Consider the following 24,965-nt stretch of genomic DNA (forward strand, 5'->3'; position numbering starts at 1 on the left):
TCAAAATTTATATTTGAAGATTTTATCTTGTAGTTGGTTTCTTAAAAATCATTAATTTTCAACTTGGCTATCTAGGTGTGATGGTTTTACCTTCCTTTCCTACCTGCGCTCCCTTACTCCCCTCTTCCCCCACCCCTCACTATTTTCTTGTTGTACTTTTGGTGGTTTTATAGAGAAAACATAATGCTGAGAATATTTTAAAGCTTTTCAGTAACTCAGTATTGTTCAGAATTGCATAAATTTGAGTAATTATGCTTTCTTTCTTTGAAAATGCGATTAGTCCCTTTGTGAATTAGTTTCACGTTTAGCATTACTAGACTTAATGCATTATTCTTCTTAAGAGGAGACTTAATTGGGAAAAGAACTTTGTTATGGAAGTCACATATTCTTTTAAGGTTATTAGTGAAACCCAACCTTTCATGTAATGCCATAAGTATACCTATCTTAATTTTCTTAAAAGTTAAGAATTTGATATGTTGAGTTATTAAAATAGATTGTACACATTTAGCATATTGGGAACTAGATGTTACTTACTTCTCAGTGCTTTCTCCTTAAAGGGTTAATTTAAAAGGCAGGAGATAATTTCAGAGTAAAATGGTTACTTCACAACAGGCGTAAAAACATTGAAACCTGAAAAATTTCCTATTTCCGAAAACGTATGTGTGTGTTTGTGTGTATATGTGTGACTTTTTGTCTGTGTGTATCCTTTGAAACATGACAGATTCTGATTTAATAGAGTCTAGGAAGTAGGCATTGGTATTTTTAAAACTGCAGATGTTTGTATTCTGCAGCCTGGGCTAAGAACTTGAGTTCAACTACCAGCAAATTATTTCTTCAGGTGAATATTTTAGTACCATTAAGAGAGAAGAGGGTATGAAGCAATTAATTGAATCTAATTTTCTTCTACCTGACAATCATTTTATAGCATCTGTGATGAAAATCACAACTATTCCAAGTTTAACAGAAAATTTTAGAATTTTAGGCACATAAGTCATTGATATTAAGCAAAATAAAGTTTACTAATATTTTTATCCTCTAGAAACAGCAGTAGATAGGCAGATCACCTTTCCTTTGTCTCCAGCTCTTAACATTGAAGTGGAACAAAATGGGAAACCGTCCCTGGTTGATTTGAATGAAGAAATGCAGCCCATGGATGTAGAGGAATCACAGTGTGAGTGAAATTAACAGAGCTGTTGTCCATGACAGTCAAAGGAGTAGTGATCCAAACGCATCATGTTGGGCAAAGATTTCCTTATGGCTTGCAAAAACTTGGTTTTAAGAACACGATTAAAAAATAACCTGTAATTCTGCTTTGGCAATATGCTTTAACTTTCAGCTCATCTTTGTGAACACAGCTGCGCTAATACTTGCAATTCTTGTTTTTTAATATCTTGGGATTTGAAATCATGTCATGGTTTTACTATTTTTTTGAAAATCAAGGTGAATGTAAATAAAATGGGAATGGAAAACAGTACACCAGATAATTGATTATAGTTCCTTAACATGATAGTGAATTCTTAAATTTGAACACATTCTAACTATGGTATTTTTTGTGGTGGCATTATATGTAAGTGGGATGGATATTTGCTTATTAAATATTACATTTTAAATTAAAAACTAATTTAAAAGAAAGTGTATATTTTCCTTTTTAGGTCTTAGATTATGTCCATTTTTAGAAGATCATAAAGAAGACATTCTGTGTGGGCCAGTGTGGCTTGCTAGTGGCCTTGATCTATCAGGGCATGCTGGGATGTTGACGTTAACAAGTCCCAAACTTGTTAAAGGTAAGGTAACATATTTTACAAAAGCAGAATAAAGCCACAGTTGTAAAAATAGATTAAGAAGAAAACTGATCTCAAAAAAGTAAGATACTGTTTTGTTTAGGATTTTCATTAGCAACTCCATCAATTTCCAGGTAGCCAAGGTGATTTCGTCTCATAAATGACTGTGTTGTTATGTGAGACTTCTGATCCTAGACGTTTTCTGTCCTGGAGGGCTCAGTGCTGTTTGAAAAAGCATAAAGAAAGGGAACACAGTGTGATGTGGCATGTTTGCCTTTCCCATCAATTAAGAGTCCTGTGTCTTTGGAGTGTTTATTGTATTAATATATTGTTTTTATAGAAGAGTTTTGACAGTATAGATGTAATGATTTGGGTGTCTCACATAAACATAAATTACAGTTAATGTATATTTTAAAATAATTGGCTACAGTGTACATATAATAGATATTGCAGTAGTAGGATTTTTACTTCAGCTTTTGTATCCCCAGAGGTGAATAAAAACGCCAACAAACAAAACACCTAGCTCGATTATTAAAGTAAATTTGGAGGTGGCGTCAGCTGTGGAGATCCTTCCCCAAACCAAGAAAAATATGTTACAACTATTTTAATTTGTGTACATTCTCTTCATAATGTTTGTCCACATTCACACATTTACCTTTGATTACAGATATATACAAGTTTCAATATGCTCTCTTGACTGCATCCCATTCATTCATTAAGTTTCTGAGACCCTATGATGTCGTAGGCCACATACTTGGATACAGTAGTGAGCAAAACTAATAAAATCTCTCATATTACTGAGAGTACAAGTTAGCTTTGTTGAATGAGAGTGTGAAACTTAAATTTTTATGTGAAAATAAAAATGTTGGCTTTGATAAAATAGGAGGATGAAATTATGTGACACATTTCAAAAGATGATCTTTAAAAGTGTTAATTTTCTTAGAATTAACCAAGAATGATTATTTTTCTCACCAAATTTCCAAAAAATTATTTGGAACTGGAGAATATGATTGCCAAATTTGTATGGAAGAAAAAAGGATGATCTGTGTCAAATAAATTTGAAAAAAGAAGACTGAAAGGGAGGGTCTTATCAGTTACTAACACAGCAATAAGAACTGTGTAACAGTGAAGTGCTAGCACAGTAGGCAGGTAGATCAGTCAAAAACATAAAAGGTAGCTTTTTTAATTACAGGAAGACTGCTGTTGCAGCAGCAATAGGCTGATGATTTGCTGGTGGGTGTGTTTAATTTGAGGGTTATTTGCAATATGTTTTACATACAGATTTTATAGTACGAGTTTAGTTCAGTTTAGTTATAATAAAACATACACTGGTAATAATGGCAACCGGTATTTATTGAGTGCTTCCTTTGTGCCATGCACAGGTTTAAGTTTTTTAATTACCTTTGAGGTAGGTACTATTTTTCTTCCTTTACATTTGAAGGAACTGAATCATAGAGATTAATCTGTCACATGCCTAATAAAATGGCAGAGCCATTATTCAAAACCAGGCAATGACTCCAAAGCCTGTGCTTTTTCAACTCTTAACATTATAATCTTAGTGTATGTGTATGTATGCATAGATTGGATGGATACACATGAGGATACCATCATTATCTCTGGGTATCTTAATGACAGTGTTTTCCTTTGTGTTTTGCTGTAGTTCACAATATTTATTAAAATGAATAACTTCATTGGGGAAAGTATGCCACGTGTTTACAACAGTTAGTCAAAATTTTCTGTCTTATGCTGTTAGTATAATCCTGTAGCTTTTTGTTCTTTTGCTACCAACATATAAAAGTTATACAGCCACATTAAACTGAAACAGTATAATTTGAAAAAATTCTGAACCAGTGTGTTTTTGTGGAGTTTTATTTAACTTACTCTATGAAGAGGAAAAACAATTTGCTCTTTTGGTGATTCAGTTATTTATCCTACTCTGCCCTGCTCTCTAGGTATGGCAGGAGGAAAATATCGTTCATTTCTAATCCATGTCAAAGCAGTGAATGAAAGAGGAACGGATGAGATCTGTAATGGTGGTATACGTCCTGTAGTAAGGCTTCCATCCCTAAAACACCAGAGTAACAAGGGTTATTCACTTGCTTCACTTTTGGCAAAAGTTGCAGCGGGCAAGGTATGAAACAGTGTTATTTTGAACTTTTAGCAATGCTGTTTTAAATATTGTGGATGAGATTTGACACACTATTGGAAGTGGTATGACCCTTTGTTGAGTTATCAATACACAATTGTCTTGTTTGTATTTTTTCTTTACAGTGACTTAAAAAATATAATTAAGAAGAAAATATTTTGAATTAAAAGTAAGCAAACTATGTAACATTTATAAAGTATATTCAGTAGGGAGTAATTGTTAGTAGGTACTTACTTTTATAATTATTTTAGGCCATAATACTCATTTCCTTAGGCATGCGAGTTTGTTTCTGTGTCCTCTACTGGTACTCACCACTTTTTTTTTGGGGGGGGGGCGGGGTAAACATTTGGGCGTGTGCAGGAAGAGAAATTGGGAAGTGATTTTCGAGACAAACCGTAATTTTCATGGTTGATTTTCTATAATACCTGTGTACCATGCAGTCTGTTCATAATTGCCTGATCTTGGATTTTCCTGAACTCTGGAGATTTTGTTTCTCTATCATCATTAGTCATAAGAAACAATAACAATATCAGTAACACCAATCATCTTATATTTATATAGGTCTTCCAGTTTTTCAAGGACTTCTGTGTACTTTATCTGATTTAATCCTCAAAATAACTCTGAAGTAGGCAGAGCAGGTGCAATTATCATCTCCATTTTTCATGTTGAAAGTTTGTGAACCTTAGAAATTAGGGAGCTGGCATTATCTCATATAGCTTGTAAGTGCTGTGGCTGGGACTTGGACTCAGGACCTTGGCATCATAATTTTTAATCATGGTTGTTGCCTTTAAAATAGTAACTGCCTTTTTCTTCTACTATAATACAATTCTGGGCAAAATTAGTCACTTACTGAATATAGGATAAAAGCTATCATTTTAATTTGAAATTTGTTTTGACAGTCATACTTACTGTTCTTTATTTGAAAACTTGAATAGTAAATAATTTTTAGTATTATTTGTTCATTCAATTACTTATTTTTGTACATTTAGGAAAAATCATCTAATGTTAAGAATGAAAATGCAAGTGGTGCTCGTAAATCTGAAAATCTCCGGGGCTGTGACTTACTTCAAGAGGTGTCAGTCACAATTCGAAGATTTAAGAAAACTTCAATTTCTAAGGAAAGGTAACTCATTCCCTTTTCTTATTATTCGTCTAGTAATAAAAGTACATACAAAGGAAGACTTCCAGTAATCATACTGACACACACACACAATATTTTTAAATCTAACTTTTACTTGAAAATTTTTGTTTGCTTTCCATGTCTGTTATTAAGAACTTGTAATCTCAGTGAGGGTCAAGTTGTCTTTCTATTGCATTGGTTTATCTCTGGTGTCTATATACTACTTGGTATATACCAGTAATACAATATTTGTAGTATGAAGAAGTAAATAAATATAGTAATTTGAAGTTTTACTCACTCTTTCTGAATATAATACATTTTTGTAAAATTAGTTTCTTTTTAAAACTTTCTACATACCAAGTATTTCTTACATACGATGTTAAATCTTTTAATACCATAACATTAAATTCAGAGACCAACATTTCATTGTAATATATATGATTTTCAAAAGTTTTGTTTTAATTGTGATATTCATGATTTAAAATGAAACAGTATATGACCAACAGGTTGTGATAGTTTTAGTCTGTTTCATTTTGCTTGTTAATGTATTTATATTTTCTTTTTTGTAGAGTGCAACGATGTGCCATGTTACAGTTTTCAGAATTTCATGAGAAGCTTCTTAACACCCTTTGTAGAAAAGCAGATGATGGTCAAATCACAGAACATGCCCAGAGCCTCGTGTTAGATACTCTTTGTTGGTTAGCTGGAGTGCATTCAAATGGACCTGGAAGGTTAATAATTAAAAGATTTTACTTACCACTCATGCTTGCCCTTTGAATGTTATGATTGGAAGTTCAAGATGAATCTAAATGTTTGCTATTGTTTTGCAGCTCAAAGGAAGGAAACGAGAGCCTGCTTTCGAAAACACGAAAATGTCTCTCAGACATCGTACGTGTTTGCTTCTTTGAGGCAGGACGAAGCATAGCCCATAAGTGTGCCCGATTTCTAGCCTTGTGCATTAGGTTGGTTTTGTTTTGTTTTGATTTTAAGGTGAAAGTATACTTTGTTAGGTACACCTGCAGTTTGGCAGATGATCTTTTGTCACTAGTTTTATATGATCCTTGTTGAGTGTATGTATAACTTAAGCAAATTTTCAGAAGTTAATGAGGGTTACTGAAATTCTGAGAAATAATTTCGGGGTTTTTTTTTGTGTGTGAAAATGTCATGTTCAATAAATCTATTAATAAAAGAACTCTACTAGGCTTCTCTGCCTACTAGTAGCAGTTTGGGGAGTTTGTTAAGGAGTACTCCATCCCCACTCTCCATGGTTGTCTTTAGATCCTTCATCTGAGACCTAGTTCCCTGTTATATGAAAGTCTTACCAGGCTTATTTGTAAGATACTCCAAATCATTTTCTCTAGACCTTGAGATTCTAACTATGGGAATTGTTTAAAAGCTAATAGTCAATATTGACTGTACCTGCTTGTTAACCCTTTGATAAGGAGAATCGACCAGTGCATAAGAAAAGAGTTACAAAGGCCCTTAGTGTAATAATTTCTTCTGTCTTTCTGCATGTCCATAGAGCTTTAAGGAAGATTTTTCTTGTAATCAGTATAAATACATTTTTAAAGATTTTTAAAAGTACGGCACCATGTTTAGGTTGAATTTGGACCTTGAGTATCAATGTATTTAAATTTTTTCTTTAAAAATTTCAGTAATGGCAAATGTGACCCATGTCAACCAGGATTTGGATCTGTTCTCTTGAAGGCCTTACTTGATAATATGTCATTTTTACCTGCAGCTGCAACTGGTGGTATGTGAAATTAGTTTAATCACTAATAACTGTAGTCATAGGAAATATTTCACGATATACTTGGGATTATTTAGTAATTATTTTTTCTCAATTCTCCTTTTCTTCTGTAGCTTATCTTTTTAAAAGAATTGTTATATTCTGATTGGGCAGGTAATCACTATTCAGTAATATTGCTAGGAAAAAGTGGGAGAATCAAGTCTAAATAACAAGTTATCTTAATCCATATTTTTCTGTATTTCATTAAAATCATTGAGTTGTTTGGTTGTTTACTAACTATACATCAAATATCACAAACTAAAATGCCAGTAAGTACCAGATAGATGACATAAATAATACAATGGTCCGTGCATTTATTGTGTGTGATTGATAGGGACTATGGCCAACTGAAATTCTCTAAAAAGGGCCAGGTGTTTTTTTTCAGCACTGGAAGAGTGTAGAAATGCATTCAAGAATGAATGCGGTTCTGAAGTAGGAATTTACAAAACAGTCTCCAAAGCGTGTGTGTGTGTATGAAGATTTTTAAAAATTTTCAATGTTTTTTGCTATTTTATGCTGTTAATATGAAGCGCTATTGATTTGCCCTTTAAAACTTAATGTTATTTTTTAGTAGACATTTCTATCATTTGTCTTCAAACTAACCCATTCAACAAGTTGTCTCAATGAAAGAAATATATTTCACAAGGATTTGATCTTTGTGGTATATCAGGAAAAAAGCTTTCTGAAAGTTAGTCAGTGAATGTGTATTATATCAGTATCTTAATTTCGATAGTGTCTGTTTATATTTACCTTGAACATATATTGGATAAAACTATTAACTCTGTGATATAGAGTAGGATGTTTTGCACTTGGTTGCTCACATTAGTATTTCTCTGTGTTTAAAACAATTTCTTAAAGATACTCAGAGATATAGCTTAAATTCTGGGTATACTTAGACATCTCAAATTTCATGAGTCTTAAAATACATTATCACAATTATATTTTAAGCCATGTTGGTCTGTATCTAACTGGAAGTATGGAATAATTCTACACATTTGGTAAAGTGTGCTATTTATAGCTTAATGCCATCCATTGTATTTGAAAAGTTTAGAACAGAGAAACACTATTTCGGGAAGGATGTCTTGAAGGCCCAGACATCTGTCCACTTTTCCAGCCATTGTAAAGTGTCCCTCACAGTCATCTTACGTTATTGAATACCTAAGTGACTTGTGGACTTGATATACTTCTCAAAAAACATGTTTGAAATTCTTAGTCATTGTCCTCCTAGAGTCCGCTGAGGAGTTGGTCCCTTTGTAAGTTGCAAGTTGTAAGAAAATCTAGGAAAAGGGGACACTGATAAATATATAATCTGAAGTTTTCTTTGTTAGAGAGAGATGAATGAAAGAAAACCTGATTTTTGTTGTCTTCAGGTTCTGTCTATTGGTATTTTGTCTTACTGAACTATGTTAAAGATGAAGACTTGGCTGGTTGCAGTACAGCTTGTGCATCGTTGCTTACTGCTGTGTCCCGACAGCTACAGGACAGGCTGACGCCAATGGAGGCTTTACTTCAGACAAGGTATTTAATATGTATAATGGCGAATAATGGGCCTTTCTGGACACGATGCCACCTTTGTACAGAACTGTTATGTATATTTGCTTGGAAACTATTTTTCTTGCAAAAATATATTTAATTTATACTTCACCTTTTCCCAAATGATATTAGCTTAAGGCTTCCTTTCCCCCTATGTTTTCTGTAATGATTTCCCTTTTACCAATTATGGAAATCCTAAAGATGGTGATTCAGAGGGCTAATTATATTAAAATATTTAAAAGTGGCATTTCCTGCTAATGGAAAAGGATTTAAAGTAACTTGTTTCTTGTTTCTGTTATTAAAACGTTGTAGGTGGAATTTTGTAAGTCACTTACAGCCCTTACTTAGTATTCTTCACCCGCAGATTATCTAAGAATTAAACAATGAAATGAAAAATAGCTAAAGGTTAGATTTGAGTTCTTGCCCAATCTTCAGTATTTGAAGAACTCTTTTATTTAATACAATGATTTTGTAATCTGTTTAGATTGAAATTTTGATTTTGATGAAATTTTACTTAAACTCAAAGTCTTTGTACTTTCTGTTGAGTCAGTGTAGTGATTGAGGGGCGGTAGGGCTGCCTCATATCTCTCTTCCGGGCTTCAATCTGCAGGTGAAGATTCAGTCTGGATTTATTAGCTGTCAGCTTATTCAAATCACATTTGTTGAGTCTCTGAACCATGTCTTTTACAGTATGGGTTTGCCCGGAATACAGTTGAGATTCACTGAATTTAATGGGTTAAAACTCGTTAGTATCTCCTCCTACCATGTATCAAACGTTTAAAACTAAGTAAATAGATAATTTGTTAATTAGATGGCTGACAGGAAAATTATTAGGACATTATTTTATTTTTCAGATATGGACTGTATAGCTCACCATTTGATCCAGTCCTCTTTGATTTGGAAATGAGTGGCTCTTCTTGTAAAAATGTGTACAACAGCAGCATTGGTGTCCAGTCAGATGAAATTGATTTATCAGATGTCCTTTCAGGTAGTAACTTCTTTTATTAAAGGAATTTCTGAATTTTCTATCTTGGATTTAAGCTACCATTGGCTTAATAAATTGTAGATACTACATTCTATCTTTATTTAAAAACTGAAATTTAGAACCTAACATTAAAATGTGTGAATCATTTAACTATTTACCTTTATTTCTTCACTCCCTCCTCAAAAATATCAAGGTTATTTTTGAAAGAGTTGTGAAATTTTTTTTTTGTGTGTGTGTGTTTTATTGCATCTGAGTATGACTTTAATACTCATGAGACTTTAAAATTTGATTATTTGTTGTAGTCTTTTCAATTTTATTTGGTGTGTCTTTGCTGTTCATAAAATCAAAGAACATGTTATTTCATAAGTCAAAAAATAAAATTAATATATGCTTATTGTAATAAGCAAAGATGAAGAAGAGTAATTTTCTGCATATACTGCCACACTCTTCTTAGACAAACTTTGTTGTACACAGTGTTACATATATCCTTGTATACATTTCTGAAGAATTGGCTCTTAGGATTGAATGTATAATGTTCTTTGTATAATCTTTTCAAGTACTAGAATTTGATGTCTATCTATGTTTGTTACATAAAGCAGTGACCATTTTCTTATTTGCTTCTATCTTGCTGAATTTACTGAAAGTGTTTTTAGTAAACCAAAAATGTTAGAAAATTTATTTGTAAACATATGAAGATAATTACCACCTTAAGTATAAGTGAAAAAAAAAAAAAAAGAAATATAGAACTATAAATAAAATCTAAAATTCCTCAACTCCAATCTCTCTACTCTCTTAGGTTACCACTTACTGGCCTGTTACTTGCCTTTTAATGACTTGTGCTGCCTTGGGTATATGCTTCTGTTTGATGATTTCACCTCTGATTCCTTCATGTCAATTTGTCTCTACTGAAGTAACACATTAATTTATGAGTGGAACTCAGAGGAGAGGTTAGAACTAGATAGATAGATGCCTTCTGTATACCTTAGGATAGAATGAGATCCATTATGGGAGAGCGTGTAAGGAGAAGACCATAAAGCTCAGGCCAAATGGAGTTAAATATGCAAGGCTAGCCACACTCAGTATAGAAAACCCAAGAGAAGGGACTTAGATATCATGTGTCTGCATATGACTGTCTCATCATTTTGCTCCTCACCATTTTGTTCCTTCTGCAGTGTTCCTTTTCTCAGTTAATGGCATCACTGGCACAAAAGAAATCTGAATGTCATACTTGATACCTATCTTTCTCATCCTCCACACTGAGGCTATCACCAGATCCTATCTATTTCTCCACCAATGTGTGTTTCAAATCTGCCTACTCTCTGATCCATTGTGATCACCTGATGACAGTCCAAGACACAGCAGTCATCTTGAACCTGGACTACAATAATAGCTTTCTAACTGTTCTTTCAGCATCTGTTCTTGCCTCACTTTAGTGCATTCTCCATATTGGCAATGAGTATGATCATTTTTAAATGCAAACCTGATCACCTTACCTCTCTCCTTGAAATACTTTTCATGTCTTCCCATTACTCTGTAGTCCAAAATCTTTAACATATGAAGTCTTGTTTGATCTGGCTCTGTTTCTCTTTCCACTGTTAGTCTTCTTTCTCTGGCCGAGTGAGTGTCAAAATGTGGTCAGTCAACCCCCTCAGGATTCCTAAGATCCTTTCAGGGGAATCCTGTTTTCATGATAGAACGCTGTTATTTGCATTTTTTCATTGCATTTACTTTTGTACTGATTGTGCAAAAAGCATGATATTCTCACTACGCACTTGCAATAAAAAATATGCCAGTTCATTTTTACTTACAAATGTCCTTAATGAAGCTATAGAAATTGGTGATTTTATTAAATTTTAAACTCATGAGCACTCATGTTTTAAATAGTCCATGATGAAATGGAAGTGTGCATGAAGCACTTCTGCATACTGTAGAGCCATGGCTTTTTCAAAGGAAACACACTTGTATAGTTGTTTGAGTTACAAGCTGAACTAATTGCTTGTTTCATGGAAACCATTTTTATTTGCAAGAATGATTGACAGGCAACATATATTTATTCAGACTTGATTATTTGGCAGGTATTTTCTGAAAAAATTTATAGGAAAAAGCTGTCAGTATCTGTCCAACTGATAGTATTTGTTGCCAATGTTAAAAGTACAGCTTTTAAGCAAAAAAAAAAAATTAGAATTTTGGAAAACGTGTATCCACCACAGTGAGCTTCACAGCTTTCCAATACGTAAAGGTTTTTTTCTGATGGGCTGTGATGTTAGTGAGTGTCATTTTATGATATTATATAATGAAATGTGTTAACATTTGGAAGATCTGTATATAGTGGTGAACCAATATTTTCTAAATGATCAATGCATGATGGCATCATGCATGGGTAAAAGATTCTTTAAAAGTACAAGATAGACCGATTAATCTTAGTGCAGTCGAGTTTGAGAAGTTCACTGATAAGGTATCAAATATCATGTGGCAATTAATCGCTAAGAATACTGCCGCTTGTCAAGTTTTCAAATATGTAGGGTTATTAAAACCTTCATTTTCAAACTACATATTTGTTTTGGGTTGGGTGTTTTTCATATACGTCTACAAAAACAACATATTGCAACACATTGTATGCAGAAGCAGATAGAAAAATCCAGCTACTCTCTGATAAGCCAGATTTTAAAGAGATTTGCAAAATGTAAAACATTACACTCTTCTCATTAAGTTATTTTTGTTTTAGAAGACCGTTATTTTTCTTTAGTTTTCCATTTTTATATCTAATGAGTTTATTACTGTTAAGTGAATTAATATTTTAAGTTTATCTTAAAATTTCTATGCTATGTATATATAGATCTACATGTATATCTATATATCGAAATATAGATCTATATATAGATATATAAATATATCAACATCCAATATATGTCTGTGTATATATATATGTTTATATATATATATATATATATACACACACACACACACATACACACACACACACACACACACACAACCAATATAAATGAAAACTCTTTAGAGTTCTTAATTATTTTAAAGATATGAAGAGTGGTTTTAGGATTGAGAAATGTTCCTCTGATTGCATTGTTCTTTCAGTTCCTCTAATGTGCCATGTTCATTCCTAGTGGAGAGATTTCATTCATGTTATTTTTTTCGGCTTGTACTCCCCTGGCCTAATGGAATAAATACGTAAAAATCTCGTATTCTTCTCATAAATCTCATCATCTCATCATGGAAGTATTTTATTACCCCTTTACTTAGACTGATTTCCTCTTAACTTATCAGTCCTTTGAGCTTCTCTTAAGTAAAACAGCACTTTTTTTAAAGTTTAGTTCTGTTTAATGCCTAGTAACCTATAACACAGAATATGTGTTTCATGAGAACAAGGACCTGTCCTTTTAATTTTGTATTTTCTACATCTTGTTTTAAGTACTCAAAATATTTTTTTAACTCTTATGTCAGACTCAGTGCTGGCACCACTGGGACTTTAGAAAACAAGGTTTTGGCCAATTACTCTTGCTTTTCAGTTAGTCCTTCAGATGTTGAAGACAGTTTTTCTGTCTCCCCATTCTTTCCATCTTGAGTTTCTGTTGTACTTTATCTGTTAATTCTGTTTGAAGTAGTGCTAACTCCAGAAAATTTGGAAAGTACTGAAAATAACCCCTTCCCCCCATACCCACATACATTCTTAATTCTTTTGTCCAGTCTTCTTGCCATGGTTTTATTCACATAGTTGTAACCATCCAATTTTTTTTTTACTACTACATATGCTAACTTAAACTATTTCTATCATTATAAAGTAGTATGCCTCATTCTAGAAAATTGATAATATATATACATTATAACGAAATATTTATAGATAAATCTTGTTAATATTTTGGAATGTTTAGTTTTTACTTTGTGTCATATTTATACTGTTGATGTCATAGAATGTATTCTGATTTTATGCATACTTAACAGATTGGGCAATAGCTAATGTAAGTAGCCGGTTTATTATTTTTTTCCTCTTTAAAATCTAAATTACTTGTTACTGTTTCTTGTTAATGTGAGTGGACACTGAGTTGCTTGTATGCAGCTCTGCTTTTGTAGCAAGGAAACTAGTATCTCCTGTTTGTGAGTTTTCTTAATACCATGTCCATTGTTGAAGCACTGTGTGAGGTGAGGGTTGTGTGTTTATACATCTCTCCAATTAAAATTGGAGTAGCACTATAATTCTTAATAGGATTGTCTTTTAAAGATTAATTCACATATTATAACTCTTGTCTCTCTTCTGTATTAGGAAATGGAAAGGTCAGTAGTTGCACAGCTGCCGAAGGTAGTTTCACATCTCTCACTGGACTTCTAGAAGTTGAACCCTTACACTTTACTTGTGTGTCAACTAGTGATGGAACCAGAATAGAAAGGGATGATGCAAGTACGTTTACTGGTATATACCATCTTTTATTATATACACTCTTTATTGTATATTATATGCTGTAATAAATATAAAGTGACATATAAGTACTTAAATATCAGCTTATAGTATATGTAAGTTCTTTACTGTCATGTTAAATAGAAAGTTATAAATAGGAGGGACATTTTGGGGGAAAATCATTAGTAGTTTTATATTCTTTTTTAAGTCTCTTCATAGGTTTTTTTCCCAAACCTTTGGTGCACTATTTTAAATCTTTTTGTTTTTATGTGTGTGTGTGTTTTTAGAAGCCTTTTAATTTATAAAATATTGAACATAATGAAAATAGATGAGAGCATACAGTGGACTATATTTCCATTGCTCAGCTTCAGTAATCATCAGTTGATGATCAGTCTTGTGTGTAGTTTTAACATCATAATGTTTTGTTTCTTGCTTTAAAGTTAAAAGTATATTTGGTGCAGTGTCTTTGAGAAGGGTGAGGTGAGATGAATAAAGAGGGAATACTATTTTTCCAGCTAGTTTAAAGCAACTTTGGATATATGAACCTGTATATGAGTATGTTGAATATGTGGTGTTGTTGATGTTTTAAATGGATAATCAGTGGAAAATCTTATTTTGTATACCTGTGTTTAACATTTTAACAGAAAGTAAGAAAAGTTTACTTGAGGAGCCATAGAAATTTAGTCTTGCCCTTGGCTTCAGAATGGCAAAAAGTCTTAAAAGGAACTTAGCAGTTCTTCATTTGCATGTCTTTTTACTCAGAATCATCTTGTATCTTCCAACGGGAGGAGTAACCAGTGAATGAAATTCATGGCTTATATAGTTATGATGAGAGTTTCACTTTAAAATGAAATTAAAATCTAATATTTCTTTAATGTGGAGATGCCACAAGGAGCACAGTTTATTTGTGTTTGCTTTCTTGGACTATTCTAGTCATTTTTGTAGAAACATATATTTATACTAGAATAGACATGCTATGATAGAAATTGAATTTTCAGAGAACTCTTTAGTTATAAATTAGACTCTTTCTTTGGACAGTCATAAAAATAAGGATCTAAGAGTTTTATTTTAAGAAAATTTACATGTTTGAATAAGTATACTTTCATAAGGTATAAAATTTAAACAGGTAAAAATTTAGGCTTGAAAAAAGAAATGTATTCCTTCACATTCCTCACCCATTTACTCTCCTGCAAAGGAAGCAATGGAACCAACTTTTTTGTGTGTCCAAAGGTGGTCTTCTTTGCCTGTACAAACAATCACCTCTGTATTCCACCCAGACTGAAATCACCACCAGCAGAGGGATTTTTATTAAATGTTAGAGCAAACTCTTGACTATTGATCATAAGGTGCTAGAAGATGATTGTGGTTTCTCAACTTCCTGTTTAGGATTTTTGTGTTGAAACATGTTAATTGTGAAATATAATTCCTAATAGAGAAAAGTGCAGAAAACGGTTGTATAGCCCAGAAGTTTATCAAAACACAAGCTGTCTACCAAATCAAAAAATATTCCTAGTACTCTAAAAGGTGTGGTCTGTCTCCATGCCCTTTATTTCTCCCTCACTCTCTCCAAAAGGTCAACATTGTCCTAACTTTTTGAGTAATCATTTCGTGGTCTTTGTTTCTTCGTATAATCACTTAATTATGCATTTCTGAGCACTGGTTGAGTAGGGTCTGTATAATATAAAATTGCATTTATATATTTTTCGTCTGCCTTCTGTTCAATGTTATGAATGTTAAATTCATATCATTGCATATATGTAGATAGTTGGTTCCTCTTCACTGCTGTTTAAGATTCTGTTGTCTGAATAAAATAAAGTTTGTGTATCCACTATTTGTTTGTGTACTGTCAGTCGACATTTGGGTTGTTCTGTTGTGGCACTATTAGTAATAATGGATACACTGTTCTCTTGGATACGAATGGGGAACTTGATTTGCTGCTTCATAGGGTTGTCATTTGTATATTCAACTTTAGTAAGTAACATAAAGAAATGCACTTCTTAATTTCCAAGTACATGATGAATTTCTAGTTATCTTCTTTTTTATTCCTATTTAAATTGCTTTGGGGTCAAAAGAAATACTTTGATTATCAATCTTGCAAAATATGATAAAAATTGTAGTGGGTCAGCTTTAAATATTCCATGAATGTTTCACAATGATGTTTACTCAGCATTTGTTGGTGAAGTGTATGCTATATATCTATTTGGGCAAGTTTGATAATTATGTATTGATTACTTCATCTACTACTTAGTTTTTTCAGCTAATAAAATGTGTTAAATTTTTGTCACTGTACCTGTGGATTTGTTTATTTTAGTTTAATCAGCTTTTATGTTATGCATTTTGGAACTACCATACAAATTCAGAATGGTTATATCTTTCCTGTGAATTGAATCTCTTATCTTTACAAATTATGTCTTTATTTTTGAGTGCTATTTTTCCTAAAAGTAATTTGTTTGTTATTTGTATACTTTACACCAGCTTTTGGTTACTATTTGTATAGTATATATTTTTCCTTTTTTTTAGTTTCCACTTTCCAGGGTCTCCTTATATTTCAGGCATACTTTTAAAGTCAGCATGTAGTTTCCTTTTTTTAATCTACTCTGATACTTTTACTTTCAATGGCAAAATTTAATCTACATTTAGTATAATTACTTACATATTTGTGTTTAAACCTACTGTGTTTTTTATATATCCTATTAGATTTCTCATCTTGCCAGATTCTTCTTTTTCTCTTATTTTCTTTGGTGATTATATTTTTATTGGTCTATTTTTCTACTTTTTACTGGTTTTAGCATTTATTCTAGAGATCATAGTATACACATATCTTTGACATCTAGGAGTCCAGTTGCTATTTTACCATTCAGTGCAAATATCTTGAACATTTTTTTATCACCTTTCCAATTTATATGGCATTGTGATTTTATATCTTAGTTTAGGTGTGTTTTGATTCCCCTAATAATTATTATAATAGTTTTTATATTCAGTATTCATTTGTATTTATCTCATAATTCCATTTCATTCCTCTTTATTCCTTTCTTTGATTTTGAACTTTTATCTGGTATAATTTTGTTTATGTCTGAAAACTATCCTCTAAGATCTCTTATTTGTACTTGTCTACTGGTGAATTAACTTAGTTTTCTTGGAAAAATTTCAAATATTTTTTGAATAATTAGATCAGCAAACCACATAGCCATTATTCAGATTCCAATAGTATTGATACTTTTCCACATTTCTTTTATCTGTTTTCTTTGCTGAAGTACCTCCAAACAAATACTAGATATTGTATTACTTTTATGTCTATATAATAACAGATACGTACCTTAAACAATATGAATATTTTTTTAACTACTGATGGCGATTTTTCATAACTGTCTAAATTAATTATAAGTATGATGCACTTTTATCAATCAAATTAGCATAATCTGATGCTGTCGTCTAAGTTTCAATACATAGTTAAATTTATCTGTATATCACAGTAACATTTTATATTTAGTTTATTTGGATCAAGAGGTGTTATTTTCATTCTTGAGGTATATTTTCACAGTGTAGAATTGTATGTTAGCTATTATTTTTTCTAGTGATTTACATATAATCTTGTTTTTTACCTTGCACACTATTTTTGTTAGACATCTCCTGTCTCTCTTATTATTCCTCTTTTAAGGTAACTGTCAGTACTCAAGCTGTTTATGAAATTCATTCATATTCATTCTATCTTGCTTATGTGATTCACAGAGTTTCTTGAATCCTTACTTGAAGGTATCTTCCATCACCTATAGAAAAATCCCAGCCATTAGTTGTTCCAACATTGCTTCTGCCCCATTTTCTGTCTTTTTGTGTTTCCAGTTTCATATATGTGACACCTCATTACTGTAACTGGCATAATTTTCAATTTTTTAATCTCCTTTTACAATGGGTATTATTTTCTAATTCATCTTAGTTGACTATCTCTCTTGCTATGTAATCATTTATGGGTAAAAAAAACCTATCCCCCTTTCTCTCTACTGCAGTGTTTGTTGCCTTTGTTAAAAGTTATGTGTCTGCTATGTGTGTGGATCTATTTCTCTTTCATTGGTTAGTTTGTCTAACCTTATGCCAATACCTCATTTTCTTAATTATTGTAACTGTCCATCAAGTCTTTGAATCTATTAGTGTAAATCTATCAACTTTGGTTTTCTTTCTTTTTTGGTAATTTAAAATATTAATATAAAGTTTTCACAGTAGTAGGTAATCATCACCACTATCTAATTCCAGAACATTTCCATCATTCCAAAAAGAAACTCCATAGCCATTAGTGGTCTCTCCCTATCCCCCTGCCTGTCCTCCCAACGCCTCCCTGGTAATCATTAATCCATTTTGTGTCTCTCTGGATTTGCCTACCCTGGACATTTCATGTAAATGTGGAATCATACACTAATGTGGACTTTTAGTCTGCCTTCTTTCACTTAGTATAATGTTTTCAAGTACCATCCATTTAGCATTTATCAGTAGTACATCATTAGTTTTTATGGTCAAATAACATTTCATTGTGTGGACTTAGCACTTCTTAAAAAAATATGGATATACCACATTTTATTTATCTACTCAGCAGTTAATGGACGTTTGGGCTCTTTCCTCTTCTTGGCTTTTAAGAAAAATACTGCTGTGAACATCTTTGTATAAATTTTTGTGTGAATGTATGTTTTTAGTTCTTTTGGGTATATACTTGGGATTGGACTCATTAGCATTCCTTTTATTAAAGATAGTCTTTCTTAAAGATTCTGTGTCTTTTGTGTTTCCATTTTCCCCCAGCTTTATTGAAACATAATTGACATGACATTAAGCAAATTCAAGGTACACAATGTGTTGGTTTGATACATTTATATATTGTAAAATGATTACAGCCATAGCATTAACTAATACCTCCATCCTGTCACATAATTACCATTTCCTTTTTGTGGTGAGAACATTTAAGTTCTACTCTCTTAGCAACTTTCAAGTATATAATACAGTATTATTAGCTGTAAACAACATGCTGTACCTTTGATCTCTGTATTTCCATTTAAATTTTAGAATCAGCTTGTGAATTTATACACAAAAAAACATTATTTTTTAATTTTGGATTTGAATATAAATCAGCTTGGGAGAATTGACCAAATCTTAATAATGCTATGCCTTGTAGTCTGTTAACATGGTATATTCTTTAGTATATGTGGGTCTTCAATTTCTCTTGGTGATGTTTTGTAGTTTTCAATGGAGACGTTTTGTACATACTTTTTAGATTTTACCTAGCTATTTGATTTTTTTATGCTATTATAAGTGATATTTTTCTTAATTTTATTTACATTCTTTTGTTGCTACCGTGTTTTCCCGAAAATAAGACCTTCCTGGCAATCAGCTCTAATGTGTCTTTTGGAGCAAAAATTAATATAAGGCCCAGTCTTATTTTACTATATTACTGAGTCTCATATAATATAAAGTAAAATAAGACCCGGTCTTACTTTACGTAACATAAGACCTGGTCTTACTTTACTGTAAGACCCGGTATAATATAATATAATATAATATAATATAATATAATATAATATAGGACTGGGTGTTACATTAATTTTTGCTCCAAAAGACGCATTAGAGCTGATTGTCCAGCTAGGTCTTACATTTGGGGAAACACTAGTGTACTAAAAATATAATTGATTTGCATATATTTATATTAACCTTATATCTAATGACATTGCTATGTTAATTTGCTAATTCTAAATTTAATTTGTAGATTCTTAGGGATTTTTTAATGTACGTAATCATGCCATCTGTTAATAGAGTTTAGTTTGTTTTTCTGATTGTTTTATCTTTTATTTTTTTTCTTACTCTGTTATGCTTCGTAGGACGTCCTGAATTATGTAATAGAAATGGTGATAACAGTCAGCTTTGTCTAGTTCTTACCTCTATATTTTATATCTAGTTTTTAAGGCCTTTAATAGGAAATAGAAGAGGGTATTGAAAACTCAAGAGTGTGCAAAAGATTTCAAAATTAGTTTTGTGGTAGCATGATGACTTATTTTCCTTGGATTGTTTATAGTGACAGTTTTCCCATAAACATTATTTGGGCATTAGATTTTAAAGTCAGTAAAGGACTAAAGTACATATGGTTAATATTGAAAATAGCTTAAATTACCCCTATAGTACAACATAAATGCTTGATTAAGTCTAATAATTTTCCTTCTGGAGTTGGGATTAATAGCTTTTGGCTTTGGTGGAACATACAGGGAGCAGATGTTTTTCATTTTGGGGCACATAGCTTGTATGAAATATGATTGCTCTTTCTTTGACCAAGCTTATATAATTGAATTTGTGTAAGTTCAAAGAGGTGTGTAGTATGGTGCACTGTAATAAATGTGTGTTTTTTTCTTTTAAGTTGAGGACATTTTTAATTGTAAGTTGTTATGCACAGTTTTGTTGTTATTGCTATCTTGTTGAATGCAACTTAATTTTTTTGTAGTTTATTTGAATGCTGGCATAATCTAGCCATTAGAATAGGCTGTCAGATTACCTGATTTTTTCCTCTATTCAAGTATTTGAGCAAATTACTTCTTTCAACTTTAGATTCATTATCTATAAAATACATAACATTAATACATACCTATGTGCCAGTGCAAAGATTAAATGAGTTGATGTAAGTTCCGTTGTTAGTACTGAGCCTCAAATTGAGTTCGGTTTCATATTGCTGTTGGTTCTAATCCTAGTTTTACCACTCTCAGCTCTCCAGGGTAACTTCTCTGAGCCATTCTTTACTTAATCAACTAAAAAGCAGAATCATAGGGTCCGCCCCTCAGGGTTGTTTGTCTGTTAAATGTAGTCATTAACTAAAGTAATGCCATGTGGTAATGCACACTAAACATTTGCTGTTACAGTAGCGGTTGTCTTTCCCAAGTATAACTTTCTAGTAAAGGCCTGTTAAAAGCATTAATACTGTTGTTAGATTTGGCTTCTGCTTTTTGTTTTCTACTGACCTGTTTCACTGAGTTGTGAAATAGTTGTCATCTCAAAACTTTCCCAGAATGTTTTCCACAAATATTGATAAATACTTAATGGGAAAAGAGTTCTTTTATAAAGCATATTTGAATAACATTGAAAAGGAAAGTCAAAAGAATTTTTCAACTTGTAGGATTTTATAGACTTTTAATGATAATGTTCATGGGTAAGCATTATGTGCTGGACTTGATTGTGCACGGGACACGCTTTTCTATCCATATTAGTGTTCTGGGGAGCACATGGTAGGAAACTGCTTTACATATTATTCTATGTGGGCCAGCCTCTCTGTTTAGGCTGTGCTTTAAAATGAGGAAGTAGTGTTACCAGTCTTTTAAAATGATGTTCTTAGAATTAAAGATTTTTTTGAGCTTTTTCAGGGCGGGAGAAAGAATTGTTGCTTGTAAGAAATCTTAGTAAAGCAAATTTCATTTTATTTCTTATGCTCAAATTATATGATAAAATTACTCTCATTTTGTATTTTTATTTCAGTCATATTAAATGAAATTTCTATGCTGCAAATATTTTTAAACTTAAAAGTATAGTGACCAGTTTTTCTTTGCTATAGAAGTCATTTCTGGATCCCTTAAACTTGAATACTATTATTATCAACATACATTTACTGTTAAGATTCCCTTATTTATACAGTCTAGATTCATGTCTTTCAAAATGAAAATGAACTATAGTTTTAGTGTCAAAATAGGATAATACTTTGAATATTTTTCTCTGTGTACCTTTTCTTTATCCTGTGTTTTTCTCCCCCTTATGCCAGTGAGTTCCTTCGGGGTTACTCCTGCAGTAGGTGGACTATCATCTGGGACAGTTGGGGAAGCTTCGACAGCCCTGAGTTCAGCAGCCCAGGTAGCTTTGCAGTCTCTCTCTCATGCAATGGCTTCAGCCGAGCAACAGCTACAGGTGCTGCAAGAGAAACAGCAGCAGCTTTTGAAGCTTCAGCAACAGGTTGGAGACTATTTGGCTCTTTGTTCATGCTGTCTCTAAACTTCAAAAGCTGAAAAAGTACTGTAAAAATGATCATTATTTTCATAAAGGAAAGTAGTTTGATCGATCTGAGCTAATCATTTTCTACAAAAATTGAGGTAACGTCTTTGTGATATATTTAAATATTTAAAAATTATGTAAATGCATTTTATTTGATACATAACTTAGGGAATATAATTGATACTTTTTTTTGCAATCTTTAAGTAAAATCCATTCTTACTATGTTTAAACATTCTTGGTCAAACATTACAGATAGTTACCAGTTAACTATTGTTATTGATTGAACAACTTTACATTTAAAAAACATTTAAAAAACTCGTTAAATTGATGTGAATTAAAATTTAGTAATAATGACAAGTTTTGGAGATTTCATCGTGGTCTAAGTGCAACTTAGGAATTCCAGGTGACAGATTGTATCAGGTTAGGAAACATGACAGTTCACTTCCTGTTATTTGTTTTAAAGAGAACTTTGTTTATTTATTTACATTTAATTGTTCTGCTTCTTTTGCACCTTTGCTTTGAGAAAGTCCTAGTTCCTAAATACTCAGGAAATTTTATATCAAATATTTAACAAAGTATGTATAGCAAGGAAATAACCCATTCGTGTTGTCCACTTTGTATTTAATTTCATTTTTATTTAACGAGGATCCAGTTTAATCATGCTTATCTTCATCATATATACCCATGTAGTTCCCCACAATTGAGGTAGGCAAGGTTAGTCTATATTTGTTCCTTTTACTTCTTTTACAGAAAGCAAAGCTGGAAGCCAAGTTACATCAGACAACAGCTGCAGCAGCTGCAGCCGCGTCAGCAGCGTCAGCAGCATCAGCAGTAGGTCCTGTTCACAACTCTGTGCCTTCCAACCCAGTGGCAGCCCCTGGATTCTTCATTCATCCATCTGATGTTATTCCACCCACTCCAAAAACAACACCACTTTTTATGACTCCACCACTCACACCACCCAATGAAGCAGTTTCCGTTGTGATTAATGCTGAACTTGCACAACTTTTCCCAGGCTCAGTTATTGATTCCCCAACAGTCAATCTTGCTGCACATAACAAAAATTCCAACAAGTCCAGAATGGTAAATTATTACATTTTAAGTAGGCGTTCGCTTAGATATTTAAAAATAATTTGTAATACACGTTAACTTTAGAAGGCGGAATTTTGTTATACCAACTTGATAAATTCAATTATTTTTTTATAAAATACTATAGAATGTCCATTCGGAAATGAGACTTAATTTGATATTATGGTTACTAGTTTTTATAGCACAAGAGTAATATCAATGTAGAGTTATACTTTTTTCTTTTCTAGAATCCACTTGGTTCTGGTCTAGCCCTTGCAATTTCTCATGCTTCACATTTTCTTCAACCTCCACCTCACCAGTCCATTATTATAGAGCGAATGCATTCAGGTAATCTTTGACTTCCTTAAAATATTGTTCTTGCCAAGTCTCTTGGCCCTTTGAAGACTTAATATTCTGTAGTTTGATTTCTCTTTGCAATTAAATCACGTTTGCTCTTGGGTAAGTACGTTTTACTGAGCATAAGCACTATAGAAGGCTCAAGACATGGCTCACCAAGTTGAAGGGAAGAATGCTGCTGAGTAGGTTCACTAATTGTGTCCAAACAGTGGATTTAATCTGTATATGAGTCTTGCCTGTTGAACATTATTAACATCAATATTAACATAAATATTTGCCTCCAGTGTAGCTGCTCAATTACCATTACACTAGAAATTAAGCTTAAGTAGTAGTCTTAAGATGAGCATTCTGGTATTGGAACTGTTTCTTGAGAATGGCAGACAGAATTAACTGATAATTATACCTGAGTAAACTTAATAACACTTCATGGTGTCTGGATAGTTCAGTTTACCTAAGCTTGTACCCTCTTACAGTCCTACTAACTGAGCAGCATCAGAATTCAACAGAATCCTTAGGCATGTTTTCTAGGGGGAAGTATATGAATGTGGTGCTTATTGTATCACTTTTCATTGTATAAGCAGTTGAACCTTATTTGCTCTATTGCAGTGGACAGTTTCCTTTGTGGAAGAGGGAGTTTCTTTTAAAAAGTTGTAGTGGTATTTTCTACCCAAGTAATCATTCATTCGTAACGTTAGTGTTTATAACATTTAAAGTGAAATTTGTTGTACACTCTTATGAAATGTGAGTAGTTGTTTACACTCTGATTTTTTTTTTTAAATGGAATTGACTGTGGCACATTAACCCTCTAAGTAGGAGAATTATATTTGTTGTTTAATAGCTTTTCTGTTTAGGAAAGTATTGGTAACTGCTTGTTTTCTTTTAAACCAGCCCCCATCAAGAATAGCGCTAGTCCTGGAAGTTTCACTTAGTTGGGTTCCTTTGCTGTAAATTGTAGAAGATAAGGTTACTAGCTACCCCTCACCCTAACCCAATAAAAAAGAAAAAAAATTAAGACATTATTAAAGATCCTGCTTACTGTTTCACTAATTGAGCTTGTTCCTGAAATGTGTGTGAAATGAGGGGTGCAAATTTGCTCTCTCTTTTGTTCCTCTCAGATCATTCTTGCCTTTAATTAGTGTGAGCATCTTAACTATGCTGAGTGTGATTCTAGTACTTACACAAAAGACATACTACGTCTTTAGTGTGGCCCTTAAGAGGAAGTCATCTACTTTATCTGGTTCTGAGCTGAGGAGACAGTGATGGATCAGTACTGGGGGAAAACATTGAGATAAGCTGTCTTCATTGGAGAATCTCCCTAGGGGATTTTTTAGTGCAAGAATGACTACATGATATTTTAACCTTATACTTTTACTTTGCCTTTTAACCCCGATGTAAAATGCAACTCTGAAAAGTGAAACAAGGCTACTAAAATCAAGTAACACATTTTGGTATTAATGTGTCTAGTTGTGCAATTAAAAAAAAAAAAGACCAAGTGGCTGAAAGAAGAGTAGATAGGTATTTTATAGAATTAATCTATGTACTATTTTTGCTGATTTAATTTTTCTTCTAATGTTTTAAATTAAGCATATATATACAGTTGATTTCCTTTATAGTAACAAAGTTAGAATTGTGTATTTTTAACTTAAGTTCTAAGTTTTGGAGTTCAATCTCACCTAGATTGAAGTTTCAGAAATTTTAAGATGAGTGTTCCTAACTTTTTCAGTCTATCTTTTGGTTAATTGATGTATGGTATTTTTGGTCAACTGTTGCTTTCTCT

At 32.4% G+C, this 24,965-nt stretch overlaps 1 protein-coding gene across 17 annotated transcripts in view; it reads left to right on the forward strand.

Moving 5' to 3' along the window:
* The window catches only part of BIRC6 (baculoviral IAP repeat containing 6), a 203,300-nt gene that overhangs the window by 63,449 nt on the left and 114,886 nt on the right, over positions 1-24,965 (forward strand). For 4 of the 17 annotated variants that reach the window (XR_012496300.1, XM_074331867.1, XM_019741686.2 and 1 more), the window contains exons 14-26: positions 1,040-1,171; positions 1,653-1,784; positions 3,734-3,912; positions 4,917-5,050; positions 5,617-5,778; positions 5,878-6,009; positions 6,703-6,800; positions 8,207-8,354; positions 9,224-9,357; positions 13,634-13,780; positions 21,537-21,724; positions 22,514-22,846; positions 23,080-23,179. Coding sequence is in view for 16 of the 17 variants with exons in the window: in XM_074331867.1 (XP_074187968.1) it covers positions 1,040-1,171; positions 1,653-1,784; positions 3,734-3,912; positions 4,917-5,050; positions 5,617-5,778; positions 5,878-6,009; positions 6,703-6,800; positions 8,207-8,354; positions 9,224-9,357; positions 13,634-13,780; positions 21,537-21,724; positions 22,514-22,846; positions 23,080-23,179 (2,019 nt within the window). In the remaining variant the exon portion in view is untranslated. The remainder of the gene's footprint in view (positions 1-1,039; positions 1,172-1,652; positions 1,785-3,733; positions 3,913-4,916; positions 5,051-5,616; positions 5,779-5,877; positions 6,010-6,702; positions 6,801-8,206; positions 8,355-9,223; positions 9,358-13,633; positions 13,781-21,536; positions 21,725-22,513; positions 22,847-23,079; positions 23,180-24,965) is intronic. The other 13 variants (XM_074331866.1, XM_074331869.1, XM_074331873.1 and 10 more) reach the window with 9 other exon arrangements.

This window comes from Rhinolophus sinicus, linkage group LG05 (genome assembly GCF_036562045.2).
Source record: "Rhinolophus sinicus isolate RSC01 linkage group LG05, ASM3656204v1, whole genome shotgun sequence".
Taxonomy (NCBI): domain Eukaryota; kingdom Metazoa; phylum Chordata; class Mammalia; order Chiroptera; family Rhinolophidae; genus Rhinolophus; species Rhinolophus sinicus.